Here is a 12,443-nt window from a genome sequence, read left to right as displayed (position 1 = left end):
GACCCTCAAAAAAAAAATCCCCATTTAAAATAAAGTTTACAAAAGTTTGGTTCAGTCTGAATACAGACTCCATCAGTTTTATCTGTGGTGGGTGGGTAGCATTTTTCTTCATGGATCCTTTGGATTTGTCTTGGATCATTGCCTTGATCAAGGTCGCTAAGCCTTTAACTGTTGATCATCATTATAGCATTGCTATGTATAATGTTTTCCTGGTTCTGCTCACTTTAGTATATATCAATTGATATGTCTTTCCTTGTTTTTCTGAAAGTATCTTGGTCATCATTTCTTTTAGTACAATGATATTGTATCACAAATATATGTCACATTCTTTCCCCAATTTATGGATATCTCCTCAATTTCTAATTCTTTAACACTACAAAAGAAGTGCTCTTTGTACATACAGATATTCCCTACCTTCCTTCTCTTTCTAAAAATATCTCTTTGGGATACAGACCCTATAATGATTTTGCTCAGGCAAAGGATATATGCATAGTTCTACAACATTCTTGAAGCTCTTAAGTTTCTTAGTTTTTTTAATTACTCCCTAGAATTTTCTGAAAAATTTTCAAATCATCAGCCAATGTGTATAGTATTTGTTTCCTCACCCCCCCCACAGCTTTTGATTATTTCTTTTTTTTTATTGCTATTACATTTCTTTTAGCTATTGCTATCAGCTAATTAGCTATTACTGATTGTATTGTTAGTGCATTCTATAACTCAAAATAGTTCAGAAAGCCAATATTCCTCTTTCTTTTCTTAATTGGAAAAGTTTCTGATGTATCTGTCTTTTTTGATTAAGTTGTAAGTAAATACTTGTAATATTATTTTTTATTTTTTAAAACCCTTAACTCTTCTGTGTATTGGCTCATAGGTGGAAGAGTGGTAAGGGTGGGCAATGGGGTCAAGTGACTTGCCCATGGTCACACAGCTGGGAAGTGTTTGAGGCCAGATTTGAACCTAGGACCTCCCATCTCTAGGCCTGACTCTCAATCCACTGAGCTACCCAGCTGCCCCTTGTAATATTATTTTAATATCCTGATATGCCCAGCATCATATAGAAGCTTCCTTAGATGTTTTATTTATTTTTCTTTTAAGTCAGGTTTACTTTGTAACTATTTTCATTTGGGCAATGTTTTTCTTGCATTTTTTGCAGAACTAGTTATGTGTTGAATTATAAATTACTTAAATGCTTTCAAGGTTTAGAAAATCCTATATAGAAATTCAGGATTTGGCTCTTGTTTATCCCTACATAAATGGGGATACATAGAAGGCCTTATTTAGCACTCCTTTTACGACTGTTCACGGTGGTTGATGTGTTTTCTTTCATCTCTTATTTCTTTAATATTTCTTTAGCCATTTCAGCAAATTTTTCATTGAGCTTCACTAAAACCTGAGAGAGAACAATTTTCAACAAGTCTCTTCAGGCACTACTATTAGCAGACCTTTGGCAGAGGCACTATTTTAACTGGCAATTTATACAAATACCCTTTTTTCAACGTTTTAAATTATTCCTTCTGCTTATTTTTGCTGCCACCATTTCTGTAAGTCTGATGAAATAGATTAATATGGATATTAAAGATTATTTTTTCTTTTCATATCACAGATTAACTTAGCAAGCATTTATTAAAATTATGTCTATTCAAATATGCTTATAATTTAAAACTTAGAGGTTCAAATAGCATTCATAATATTTAATTAACAATGATTTGGTCTTGCAGATGAGCAGGATGAAGAAACAGTGACAACAGGAGGAAAGGTAATAATATTTTTTAACAACATTTTAATTTTAAAATGGCCAAATCTAAAATACTGTTCAGTACATTAAGAAGGAATTTCAAATTATTATTTGCCCTGTTCTCTTCTGAAAAGTCATTTTGTTTTCCTGGTGAGAGTATGAAGTTCTTGATTTCATTGTTTGAAAAAGGTCCCTAAAAGAATTTTTTAGTTTGCTTCACTCTTTCAAAAAAGCAGTGTGTTAAAAATTAGACCATTGCCACAAATGTTATGGTAGAAAATTAACAAACATATATTGAGTGCACTTTTCTTAGAATTTTAATGAACCCTAGAGGTCTTTTGCTTAGTATGCTGCATGTTATTTCTTAAGAAGCAATATTTTTTCCTCCAAGATTTTTTTACAATAGAGTTTTTAACTGTTTTTGTGTTGTGTCATAGACACTGCCAGTCAAGTGAAGGCAGTGAAGCTCTCCTTGGAATGATACGTTTTGCTTATATTCATAAGTGATTGAATGTTAAATTTCAGTTGGATGTTAGGACAAGTAAAGGTGTAATATTTTTTCTATCTGTTCATGAACCCCCCCTGAAATCTGTCCACAATGCCCCTTAGGGCTCTGTGGATTCCATGTTACAAAATTCTGCTCTATACATTTATTTTACTTAGAGAGTAAGATTTGTTATTTTTTTTCAGAACAGTTTAATTTTGGTTTACTAGGTACTATTTTTTCTTTTGCTTTGTTCTTTTAAAGTTTCTAAACAAATTTTTTAATAGAAAAGGCTATTTGTTTCCCGAACTTCTGTTTGTTTTTTTTTCCCCTTTTTCTTCTTCCTCTTCTACTGTCAGTTTTCCCATTAATTTCCTTGTGTTATCTATGAGAAAAAATGTTGGTGTTTATGAATAATCAAAGAAAAGAAATTTGCAATTTGTTTACCAAATTTTTGATTTAATAAATTTAGGAAATTCAGTAAAAAACAAATTGCAAGTTTCTTTTCTTTCATTATTCTTGCCAAAGATTTGGCTCCTCTCTTTTCTATTTATCAGTTTGATAAGAACTATTCTGGAATTATACATAGAAGTCCAAATAAATGCTGATTGTTTAGATGGTACATTAAATAGAGCACTGGACTTCCATCATGAAAACCTGAGTTCGGGTATGACCTCCAACACTTATTAGCATAGTTTCTTAGACATAGTAAACAGTTTGTAAATTTTAGTTGCTATTATTATTTGAGCGTCTCCTTTATTAAGTAATTTTAGAAAACTTGAGATTTTATCATTGCCGTATCTCCTAAAATAATTCATTCATAGTAAGACCAATGTACCTTTTACTGGATTATTGACTGATATAGTAATTTCTACCTCTTAACTACACATTAATAAAGATAGATTATGAATTAGATTTGGTGGGGGAGAGCGTACCTGCAGTATTTTTTAATTTTTTCTTTGCAAATTAAACACTTGTATTATTCTTATGATTGGATATGAATATGGTTTTCTGTTTTAATCCTGCTCATCATTTTTCTCTTCTTGGTCAGTCAGTGATGTTTGAGACTAAAATAATCTTTTCAATGTGCCAATCTGACCCATGTATCAATGTCTTTTGAAATATCTTTTAAAATGTAAATTTTTATTTCATTGATGTATTTCATTTTTCTATCGGTATCATTTCTGTATTTAATCATCTGTGCAAACCCCCCTAGTTTTCCATGTAACAAAAACAGGGAAAAATTAAGTAATACAGCAACTATATTATTATTATTTTTTATATTTTTTATTATTGAATATACATTAATATATTATTTTTTATAAAAATCCTTACCTTCCACCTTAGAATCAATGTCATGTATTGGTTCTAAGGCAGAAGAGTGGTAAGAGGTAGGCAATGGGGGTTAAGTGACTTGCCCAGGGTCACACAGCTAGGAAGTATCTGAGATCAGATTTGAACCTAGTACCTCCTATCTCTAGGCCTGGCTTTCAATCCACTGAGCTAACCAACTGCCCCCATAGCAAATTTATCTTGAGAACTTAAGAAACTATTATGCCCCATTTCCTCTCTTTTCCCATTTCTTTGTAGCAATAAAAATTCAAGAGTAAATGGGAGAAAAAAAATCCCTTTTAAATTAAACATTAAATATCTGGTAGTCAATGTATAACAATGTAGTTATATAACAAGAGTAAACAAAGTAATGGATATTTATTGCACATGGATGGATTATACCAATATGATAATACTGAAAAAATTAACTAAGATTACTAACTTATTTTATTAATAGTAAAATCAGTAAGTATTTACTTTATAGAACCAGACAAAATAGCAAAAGTTCATCCTCATTTTAAAAGTTTGGAAGCTCAAGGGAAATAATGCTGTTTTTCAACCTATTTCCAAATTATTATCAGAGTAAATGACATAGTTTTTGAATATTATCTCTACATGTTTTTATGTTTTTCAATGGCGGCAGTTTTCTTTTAAGATTCCTTTAGTTTTTATTATTATCCCTAAGTTAGTCATTTAAATAAATAGTTGATTTAGAATTTTAAAGTACAATTTTCACTATCATATCAATTCTTTTGAAAGTATTAGTTATAGCAGCAAGTCTTGTTAAGTAAAGACTAATTAAACTAAGATAATCAAAGTTTTCCTTCCTTATTACTTTGTTTATGTTGAAGTTTTGTGTTAATTATCAGATTTTTTTTTTTTGGTTTATTTCTAAAACCTCTTTATATATACATCTTTGAATCTTGACTTTTCCTTTTAACTAGGAGGATGAGGATCCTAGCAAAGGTGATCAGAGTCGATCAATTGATCCTGGTGAAGACAATGTAACAGAGCAGACGAATCACATTATTATTCCCAGTTATGCATCGTGGTTTGATTACAACTGGTGAGTGTAGAATTTAATTCTTTGTGGTTTGTGATAACGCTTAATAAAAGCTAGTCATTTGATTTGTAGCATATTCCATTCCACAACCCTGTATGAGCATGAGTTTAAATAGTAGGTATGTGGTGAATTAAAAGTGATTCTTAGTGCTGGAAATTACTGTATTTTCTAATTCCTTTAAAAAAATACATTTTTTAAAAATTTAAATTTTAAATTTATTTAAATTTAAATTTTAACAATTTTATAAATTTTCTTCTGGCAATTTGTATTTAGTCATTTCAATACATTTCTACCTTTCAGATTGATTCTTTGTGACAAAGATTAAATGATAAATACTAATTAATTAAGATATCTAATAGTGACCTCATTTGACACTCTATGCTATATTCTGTATCTTGCTTTTTATTGAAAGGGAAGTTTTGTTACTGCTCCCTATTTTTTGTTTTTTGTTTTTTGTTTTTTTTTCTTCTTTTTTTAAACCCTTAACTTTTGTGTATTGGCTCCTTGGTGGAAGAGTGGTAAGGGTGGGCAATGGAGGTCAAGTGACTTGCCCAGGGTCACACAGCTGGGAAGTATCTGAGGCCAGATTTGAACCCAGGACCTCCTGTCTCTAGGCCTGACTCTCAATCTACTGAGTAACCCAGCTGCCCCTTCCCTATTTTTTGTTTAAAAAAATTTTCATTTTCACTTAAAATTCTTTTTCTTTCTGGTGATCTCTTTATATACATCATATATATTCTTTCTTAAATTTTAAACCCTTACTTTCTGTCTTAGAAACAATGCTAAGCATCATTTCCAAAGCAGAAGGAGGATTAAGGAGTAGGCATTGGGGGTTAAGTGACTTTCCCCCTGTCATACAATTAGTAAGTGTCTGAGGGCCACATTTGAACCCAGGGCCTTCCATCTCTAGGACTAGTTCTTTATCCACTGAGCTATCTAACCAGCTCCCCGTATATTATTCTTTTCCTTCTGTTCATTTTACATTGCATTTGTACATGAAATTTTTTAAATTTCTGATTTGTGATTTCTCATTGGAAGTAACTGATTTGTTTTTTCATTTCCTCAGTTGATGAATATTCGTTTTGTTTCCAGTTCTTTGCTATTAGTACAAGTACTAATATGAATATTTTGGTCTTTTATATCTTTAACTTCCTTAAATACATGCTCATTTTAGGTCTTTTATGACAAAGTACTTGAATGTTTAATCCCTTTGGGAGGGGCATATTTCCAATTTGTTATAAAGAATAGTTTGGTAGTTCCTTAACTTCATAAAAAGCATATTAGGTACCTGACTTCCTGTATTTTGTCATTGTTCTATATGTGGTATGAGGTAAAATCTCTTGGTGTTCATTTATTTATTTATTGTTTGTTTGTTGATTTTTTTTTTTGTTTGTTTATTTGTTTATGGGTGAGGGCCTTAACTTCCTCATTAGAATCTATACTATGTATTGGTTACAAAGCAGAAGAGTGGTAAGGGCTAGGCAATGAGGGTTAAGTAACTTAACCAGGGTCACACAGCAAGGATGTGTCTGAGGTCAGATTTGAACCCAGAACCTCCTATCTCTAGGACTGGCTCTCAATCCATTGTACTACCCAGCTGCCCTCCATCTTTTAATTTTTTTAACAATATTATTTATCATTCATGTATCTTCTTTTGAAGATGTTTGATATTTGAGACCTACTATTGGATAATGTTTTATGTTTTTGTCAATTTCTTCTATTTTGGACATATTTGTTTGTTTGTTTATTCATTCATTCATTTATTTATTTATTTGTTTTTAGGATTTTAATCCCTTAACTTCTGTGTATTGACTTATAGGTGGAAGAGTGGTAAGGGTAGGCAATGGGGGTCAAGTGACTTGCCCAGGGTCACACAGCTGAGGTGTCTGAGGCCGGATTTGAACCTAGGACCTCCCGTCTCTAGGCCTGACTCTCAATCCACTGAGCTACCCAGCTGCCCCCTAGACATATATTTATTGATGAAACTTGCTCTACATAGTTTTTCCTTTTCTTCTGATTCATTTCCAGTGTTTCATTAATTTAATTTCTGCAATAGCTATTGAATTTTAAGTAGTCAGCATTGTCCATTTTATAATATATATAATCTATTATATAGCCATCACAATAAAAAGTTGTTTTCATCAAACTATCTGATACTGAATAAAAACTAGAAAACTGGTTAAACAGATTCAATATGCAAGAAACAATCGGGATTATAAATAGTATCCTTAGTTTTTGATGTACCTGAAAACATATCTTATTGTAGGAAGAGACTTTTTGATAAGGCTAGAAAAATAGGACAAGTTAAGCAGAAATTGGATTTAAACCAGTATCTTCTCTATATTATAATAAGCCCATTTAGATATACAATCTTAATAAGGTCATATGTAATAGAATTTTTGTAGATAGCATCATTTTAGAATCTGAAGCTATAAGAAATTTTGTGGGAGATTGTCAAATTATATTTAAAATAGCTGCTAGGGTGCTCTGTATGTTAAATTTGTTATGATCTATACAGAGAAGATTTAATTTTTTTAAGAGATGTTTTATTCATGTCTTGTTTTTATTACTTAAATTATCCACAATACAGTAAAGAATTTTAAAAAGAGGAAGAATATATAAACTAAGCAACATAGCAGAAAAGTATGATATTAAATACAATGTTTTATATCCATAATTACCCATCTCTCCAGAGATGTCTTCTCATATCTCTTCTTTCGGTCCTAGCTTTATCCACACAATTTTGCAGTATATATAGTTTATTTGGTTATTTTCAGTAAGCTAACAGGCATATATTAAGTCCTTATTGTGTTCCAGACATTTTGCTCAATTCTAGGTATACAAAGATAGGCAAAAACAAAGTGTTTCAATGTCTTCAAGGCATTTTCATTACTTCTTAATGGGGAGTGGAGACATATAGATAATTATATTCATACAAAATATATATAGGGTAAATAAACTAAAATTAATCTCAGAGCATAAGCCCACCATTATTGTCCCTTCTCCTATTAGACTTTAGAATCAATGATTTTAAAAATCTGTTAATTTAAGCCTTGCATTTTTATGAAATTGATCTGTTAAAAATAAGTTTTCAAAAATAAATTTAAAATCAAAGGGCATGAAATGGTATTTTATCATAAAGAAATCTTCTAAAGTGTGGACTACTTGAATAATGTAAATAGAATCTAAACTATCATTACCAATTTTATGCATGTCAGAATATAGTTACATTTTGCAAAGCTTCTTGGTACAAATAGATTATTAAAAAGCTCACCTGGAGAATTAAAAACAAAAATAGTGATTGGCACAGTGAGAACTGCCTGTGATTTCTGATACTGAAGAGACTAAAGCTAGTGAATTACTTGAATTGGGGAGATATGAGTGGATTTAAGGTCCACAGTAAGTTCAGCCCTTGGAATGGAATGTTGCCTCTACCTAAGAAGAGAAACACTGGCACAGTTCAAAAGAGAAGTCAATTTCTGACCTGTGAATGACAATTGCATTTCTTTCCTGAGAGAGATTGAGAAAAATCAGTGTATCATTTTCCCCTCTCACCCCTAATTAGTAGGGAGCTATACTACTGAAATAATGAAATGAAGCTTAACTTCTCAGAAACTTCCTAATGGAAGATCCTAGCTTTCTGTGGCTGATTCTTTGTTCAAAGAATTTGGAAGTGATTTCATATAGAACCATAAAGTAAGCTTATCACTTTAATGGTTGTGTGTAATTCAGATACATTCATGAATCCTGTGCAAAATACCTTAAATTTTGAGGAGTATTTAAACTTGCCTGATTTAGTAGATTGACTTAATAAAATTTAACAAAAACTAGTAAAAGCCCATGAACTGTCATTTCTAGGTCTGTTCTCATTGAACCATCCTGATAGCATATTTTTTACTTTCTTTTAGTATTCATGTCATAGAACGTCGTGCTCTTCCCGAGTTTTTCAATGGAAAAAACAAGTCAAAAACTCCAGAAATGTGAGTGAATTTTTTTTTGTTTGGAGATTTGTAATTTTTTTTTTGTAATATAGATGATAGATTTTGTAATATATTTATCTGATTTTTATCTATATTTGTGTTTTGAGCTTAGAAATTTTATCTTTTATTCAACTCTAGTCAGAATATTTCTAATCTTATTTTCTGTAGGTATGGAGAACAAAGACTCTTTGTAAACTCTTCTTTTCCTGACCCTTTTACAAAGGCCTGTATCTATATGATTCTGTAGCTCCTGACCATATAGATGATTAAACATCACATGTGTTTTGTCAGTCTTTCTGATTAGTTTTTACTTGATTTGAATTTTTCATCTTGTATGTTTCACTGAATGTATGTGAGTCTAATTTAAGGATGGCATATAGTTACCAAGAACTGATTCTATTAGTATGTATATAATATACAAAACAAACTTGTGGAGTTCTCTTTGTGTAGTGTGATACATAACATAGAGCCAGCATAAATATTACTTAACGATGAAAATTTGTTCTTGATAAAATATTTTAAATGTCAGTATAAATTTTCAGCCTTCTTATGACAAAGCAACAAGAATCATTGGGATCTTGGATCCAAAAAGAAAGACTTGGTAACATTATTTATGGGTTTTTCTCTTGCATTCAAACCCTTGTCACCTTTTCCTTCTTATTACTAAACAAACATAAGTATAAATTTTCAAATTTCCTCTGGCGACAAAAAAAAGCATATGCTTTCGCACTATTTTGGCTATATACTATTGTGTACATTTTTCTTTTCACATTTGTGAAACACATGCCTTAGACCCAACTTTGAATGTTAGTAGCTTAATAGAAATCATTATAGTTATTTGCTAGATTTATTTTTTAGTTTTAGTTTAGCTTAGTTTTATATTCAATTTATTTAATTAATTGAGGATATTTTTCCATGGTTAAATGTGTAAGCATTAAAATAGAGGTTTTGACAAAAGAAGAGCAGTTTTTAATAATTCAATTTTTAATGAGAATATAGTAGAGTTATAGATTATTATTATCCCTTTAAGCCAGAGAAGCGAAAAATTCTATCAGCTTTTAACAATTAACAATTTAGTTTAATTAAAACAGATAGTAAAAGAATATAGGAAAGGAGGGAAATATAGGAAAGAGGTAGAGAAATAAATAAAAATAAATTTCCTAATACCTAACCAGCTATCCTATAATTATTACTGCCTATAATTGCCCCCTAATAACAACCACCCCTCAAAGTTCCAACCCAATCCAGCCCAATCAAAACCAACCCAATCAGTGTTTAATCCAACTCCAGTTAGGTCTGTCAACAAAGACCAGCCACCTTCCAGAAAGTGCAAGGAAGGGGAAAAACACATAACAGCCCAGAGAAAAGCCAAAAAGCCCTCTCAGTAAGCTCAGGCCCACCTTTATATTCCATCAACGCCTACCATCAATTAATCACCTACTACATCACCAGCAACCAACCTCCAATAATCAACTCACACCCAGCAGCCAAACTTCCTTTCAACTGTCAGCTACTAACAGCCCTGACCAACTGAAGCTGGACCAGCAGGGGGCTCCCCAGTTCCTACTTCCTGTCACTGTAGGCTGATTGATTAATCCCTATTCATCTCTATGGTAAGAGGACCTCTACGTCCCTCCTTAAATTAAAAAAAAAATAAAGAATTCCTTTTTACACATGATTCATATTCCTTCCTTTCCCCCCTCCTGTAGCCAACAAGCAATTCAATTGTATTTTACATGTATCATTGATGAAGACCTACTTCCATATTATTAATATTTGCAATAGAGTGATCATTTAGAGTCTACATCCCCAATCATTTCCCCATTGAACCATGTGATCAAGGAGGTGTTTTTCTTCTTCGTGTTTCTGCTCCCACAGTTCTTTCTCTGGTTGTGGGTAGTGTTCTTTCTCATAAGTCCCTCAGAATTGTCCTGGGTCGTTGCATTGCTGCTAGTAGAGAAGTCCATTGCCTATGATTGTGCCACAGTGTATCAGTCTTTGTGTACAGTGTTCTCCTGGATCTCCTTTTGCTCTGCATCAATTCCTGGAGTTCACGTGGAGTTCCTCCAGTTCATCATTCCTTACAACACAATAGTATTCCATCACCAAAGATTCCACAATTTGTTCAGCCATTCCCCAATCGAAGAGCATACCCTCGGTTTCCAGTTTTGTGCCACCACAAAGAGCGTATCAGCCTAGTTTTTTTTTTCTTTTTCTTTTCTTTCTTTTTTTTTTTTTTAAATTAAAAACCCTTACCTTCCGTCTTGGAATCAATACTGTGTATTGGTTCCACAGCAGAAGAGTGGTAATAGCAGAAGAGTGGTAAGGGCTAGGCATTGGGGGTTAAGTGACTTGTCCAGGGTCACATAGCTGGGAAGTGTCTGAGGCCAGACATGAACCTATGACCTCCCATCTCTAGGCCTGGCTGAGCTACCCAGCTGCCTCCAGCCTAGTTTTCTTATGTGAGGTAGTACCTACATCTCAGGATTGTGGTGAAGATAAAATAAGATGACATTTATGAAGTGCTTTTGAAAATCTTAAAGTGCTATATAAACGCTAACTATTATTAAATTGAGTTAAATCTTCTTTTTCTTGTTCTGGTAGTCTGAGCATTTTTGCAAAACACGTGGCTTAGACCCAAGTTGTGAATACTAATATCATAATAGAAATCATTATAGTTAATTGCTAGATTTACAGCTGAGAGTATTTATGTTCTGACTTAAACTCTATTCCTTAGCAGCCATGTTGCAGTTACTTGTGGTTTATATCAAGTTGGCAGTTCATTCATCTTGCACTTGAGTTCATAATTCTTCTGATCTCCCAGCCACAGAGTTAAACTTTGACTATAGCTATTAGGATTACATAGGAATTTTATTAGACAACTTTAGCCATTTAGGAGCAAAATTACTCTATGTTGAGCCAGGTCTTTATGTCAAGAAAATTTACTTTGGGTTCAAAATGGTACTTTTTGTTTAACTTTTGTCTTCAGCATTTCCTACAGTAATTTGTTCCCTGGTAACCTTACTAACAAAGGTAGAGAATAAAGGTTTTTGGCTTTCTGTTAATTTTTATTAAATGAGTGGTATTTTAGGAACAATAAATGTAGCTTCTATAAAGCAGGATAAATTTGAGCAACAAATACCCCTATTTAAAGAACTACTTTGATATACAATCTCTCAGGTTTTACTTGGAGATCTTTGAGTGTTTTTTCTTCACACACATATGAATGCTTGTCTTCTTGAATATGAATTTTGCCTGATCTCTCTAGATACTTGGCATACCGTAACTTCATGATTGACACATACCGCTTAAACCCCCAAGAATATTTAACCAGCACTGCTTGCAGACGGAATCTGACAGGAGATGTCTGTGCTGTTATGAGGTAAATTATCTGTGTCTGACCTAAGTATCTTTCAAATATATAGTGTCTTATCCTAGATGTCTTCTTTTTTATCAAATTGTGTTTTCTTTAAAGCTTATATCTATTGCCTTAGAATTCCTTTATGGTTTTACCCATTCTACTTTCTTAATTGGAGCTAGGCCATAAAAAAGACCACTGTGGTAGCATTTTGGTAGGGGAAAAAAAGAAACACTTTCTAAAATACCCTTCCTTATACAAAATACATAATGTCAATACTTTGGACTTTGTCTTGGCATGAATTTTTTTCCACAATAGACAAAAATGTGTTTTTTCTTTTGAGTAAAAAACTTTCTATTATTTATAATTAATGCTGAATTATAATTGAGCCTACCGTCATTTCTGCTTGTTTCTTTTTTAAATATAGTGATTTTTGTGTGTTAAATTTTTAAATTTTAAAAATTAAAATTTTAAAAGTTCATTAACTATTT

At 32.1% G+C, this 12,443-nt stretch overlaps 1 protein-coding gene across 1 annotated transcript in view; it reads left to right on the top strand.

Moving 5' to 3' along the window:
• Window positions 1–12,443, top strand: part of SMARCC1 (SWI/SNF related, matrix associated, actin dependent regulator of chromatin subfamily c member 1) — a 159,774-nt gene that overhangs the window by 55,845 nt on the left and 91,486 nt on the right. Inside the window, exons 13-16 of the mRNA XM_044682816.1 lie at window positions 1,719–1,756; window positions 4,496–4,617; window positions 8,523–8,594; window positions 11,863–11,976. Coding sequence (XP_044538751.1) covers window positions 1,719–1,756; window positions 4,496–4,617; window positions 8,523–8,594; window positions 11,863–11,976 — 346 coding nt within the window. The remainder of the gene's footprint in view (window positions 1–1,718; window positions 1,757–4,495; window positions 4,618–8,522; window positions 8,595–11,862; window positions 11,977–12,443) is intronic.

The sequence above is a fragment of the Gracilinanus agilis genome, chromosome 1 (genome assembly GCF_016433145.1).
Source record: "Gracilinanus agilis isolate LMUSP501 chromosome 1, AgileGrace, whole genome shotgun sequence".
NCBI lineage: Eukaryota > Metazoa > Chordata > Mammalia > Didelphimorphia > Didelphidae > Gracilinanus > Gracilinanus agilis.
The sequence above is the reverse complement of the archived record's forward strand: the minus strand, read 5'-3'. Positions and strand labels throughout refer to the sequence as shown.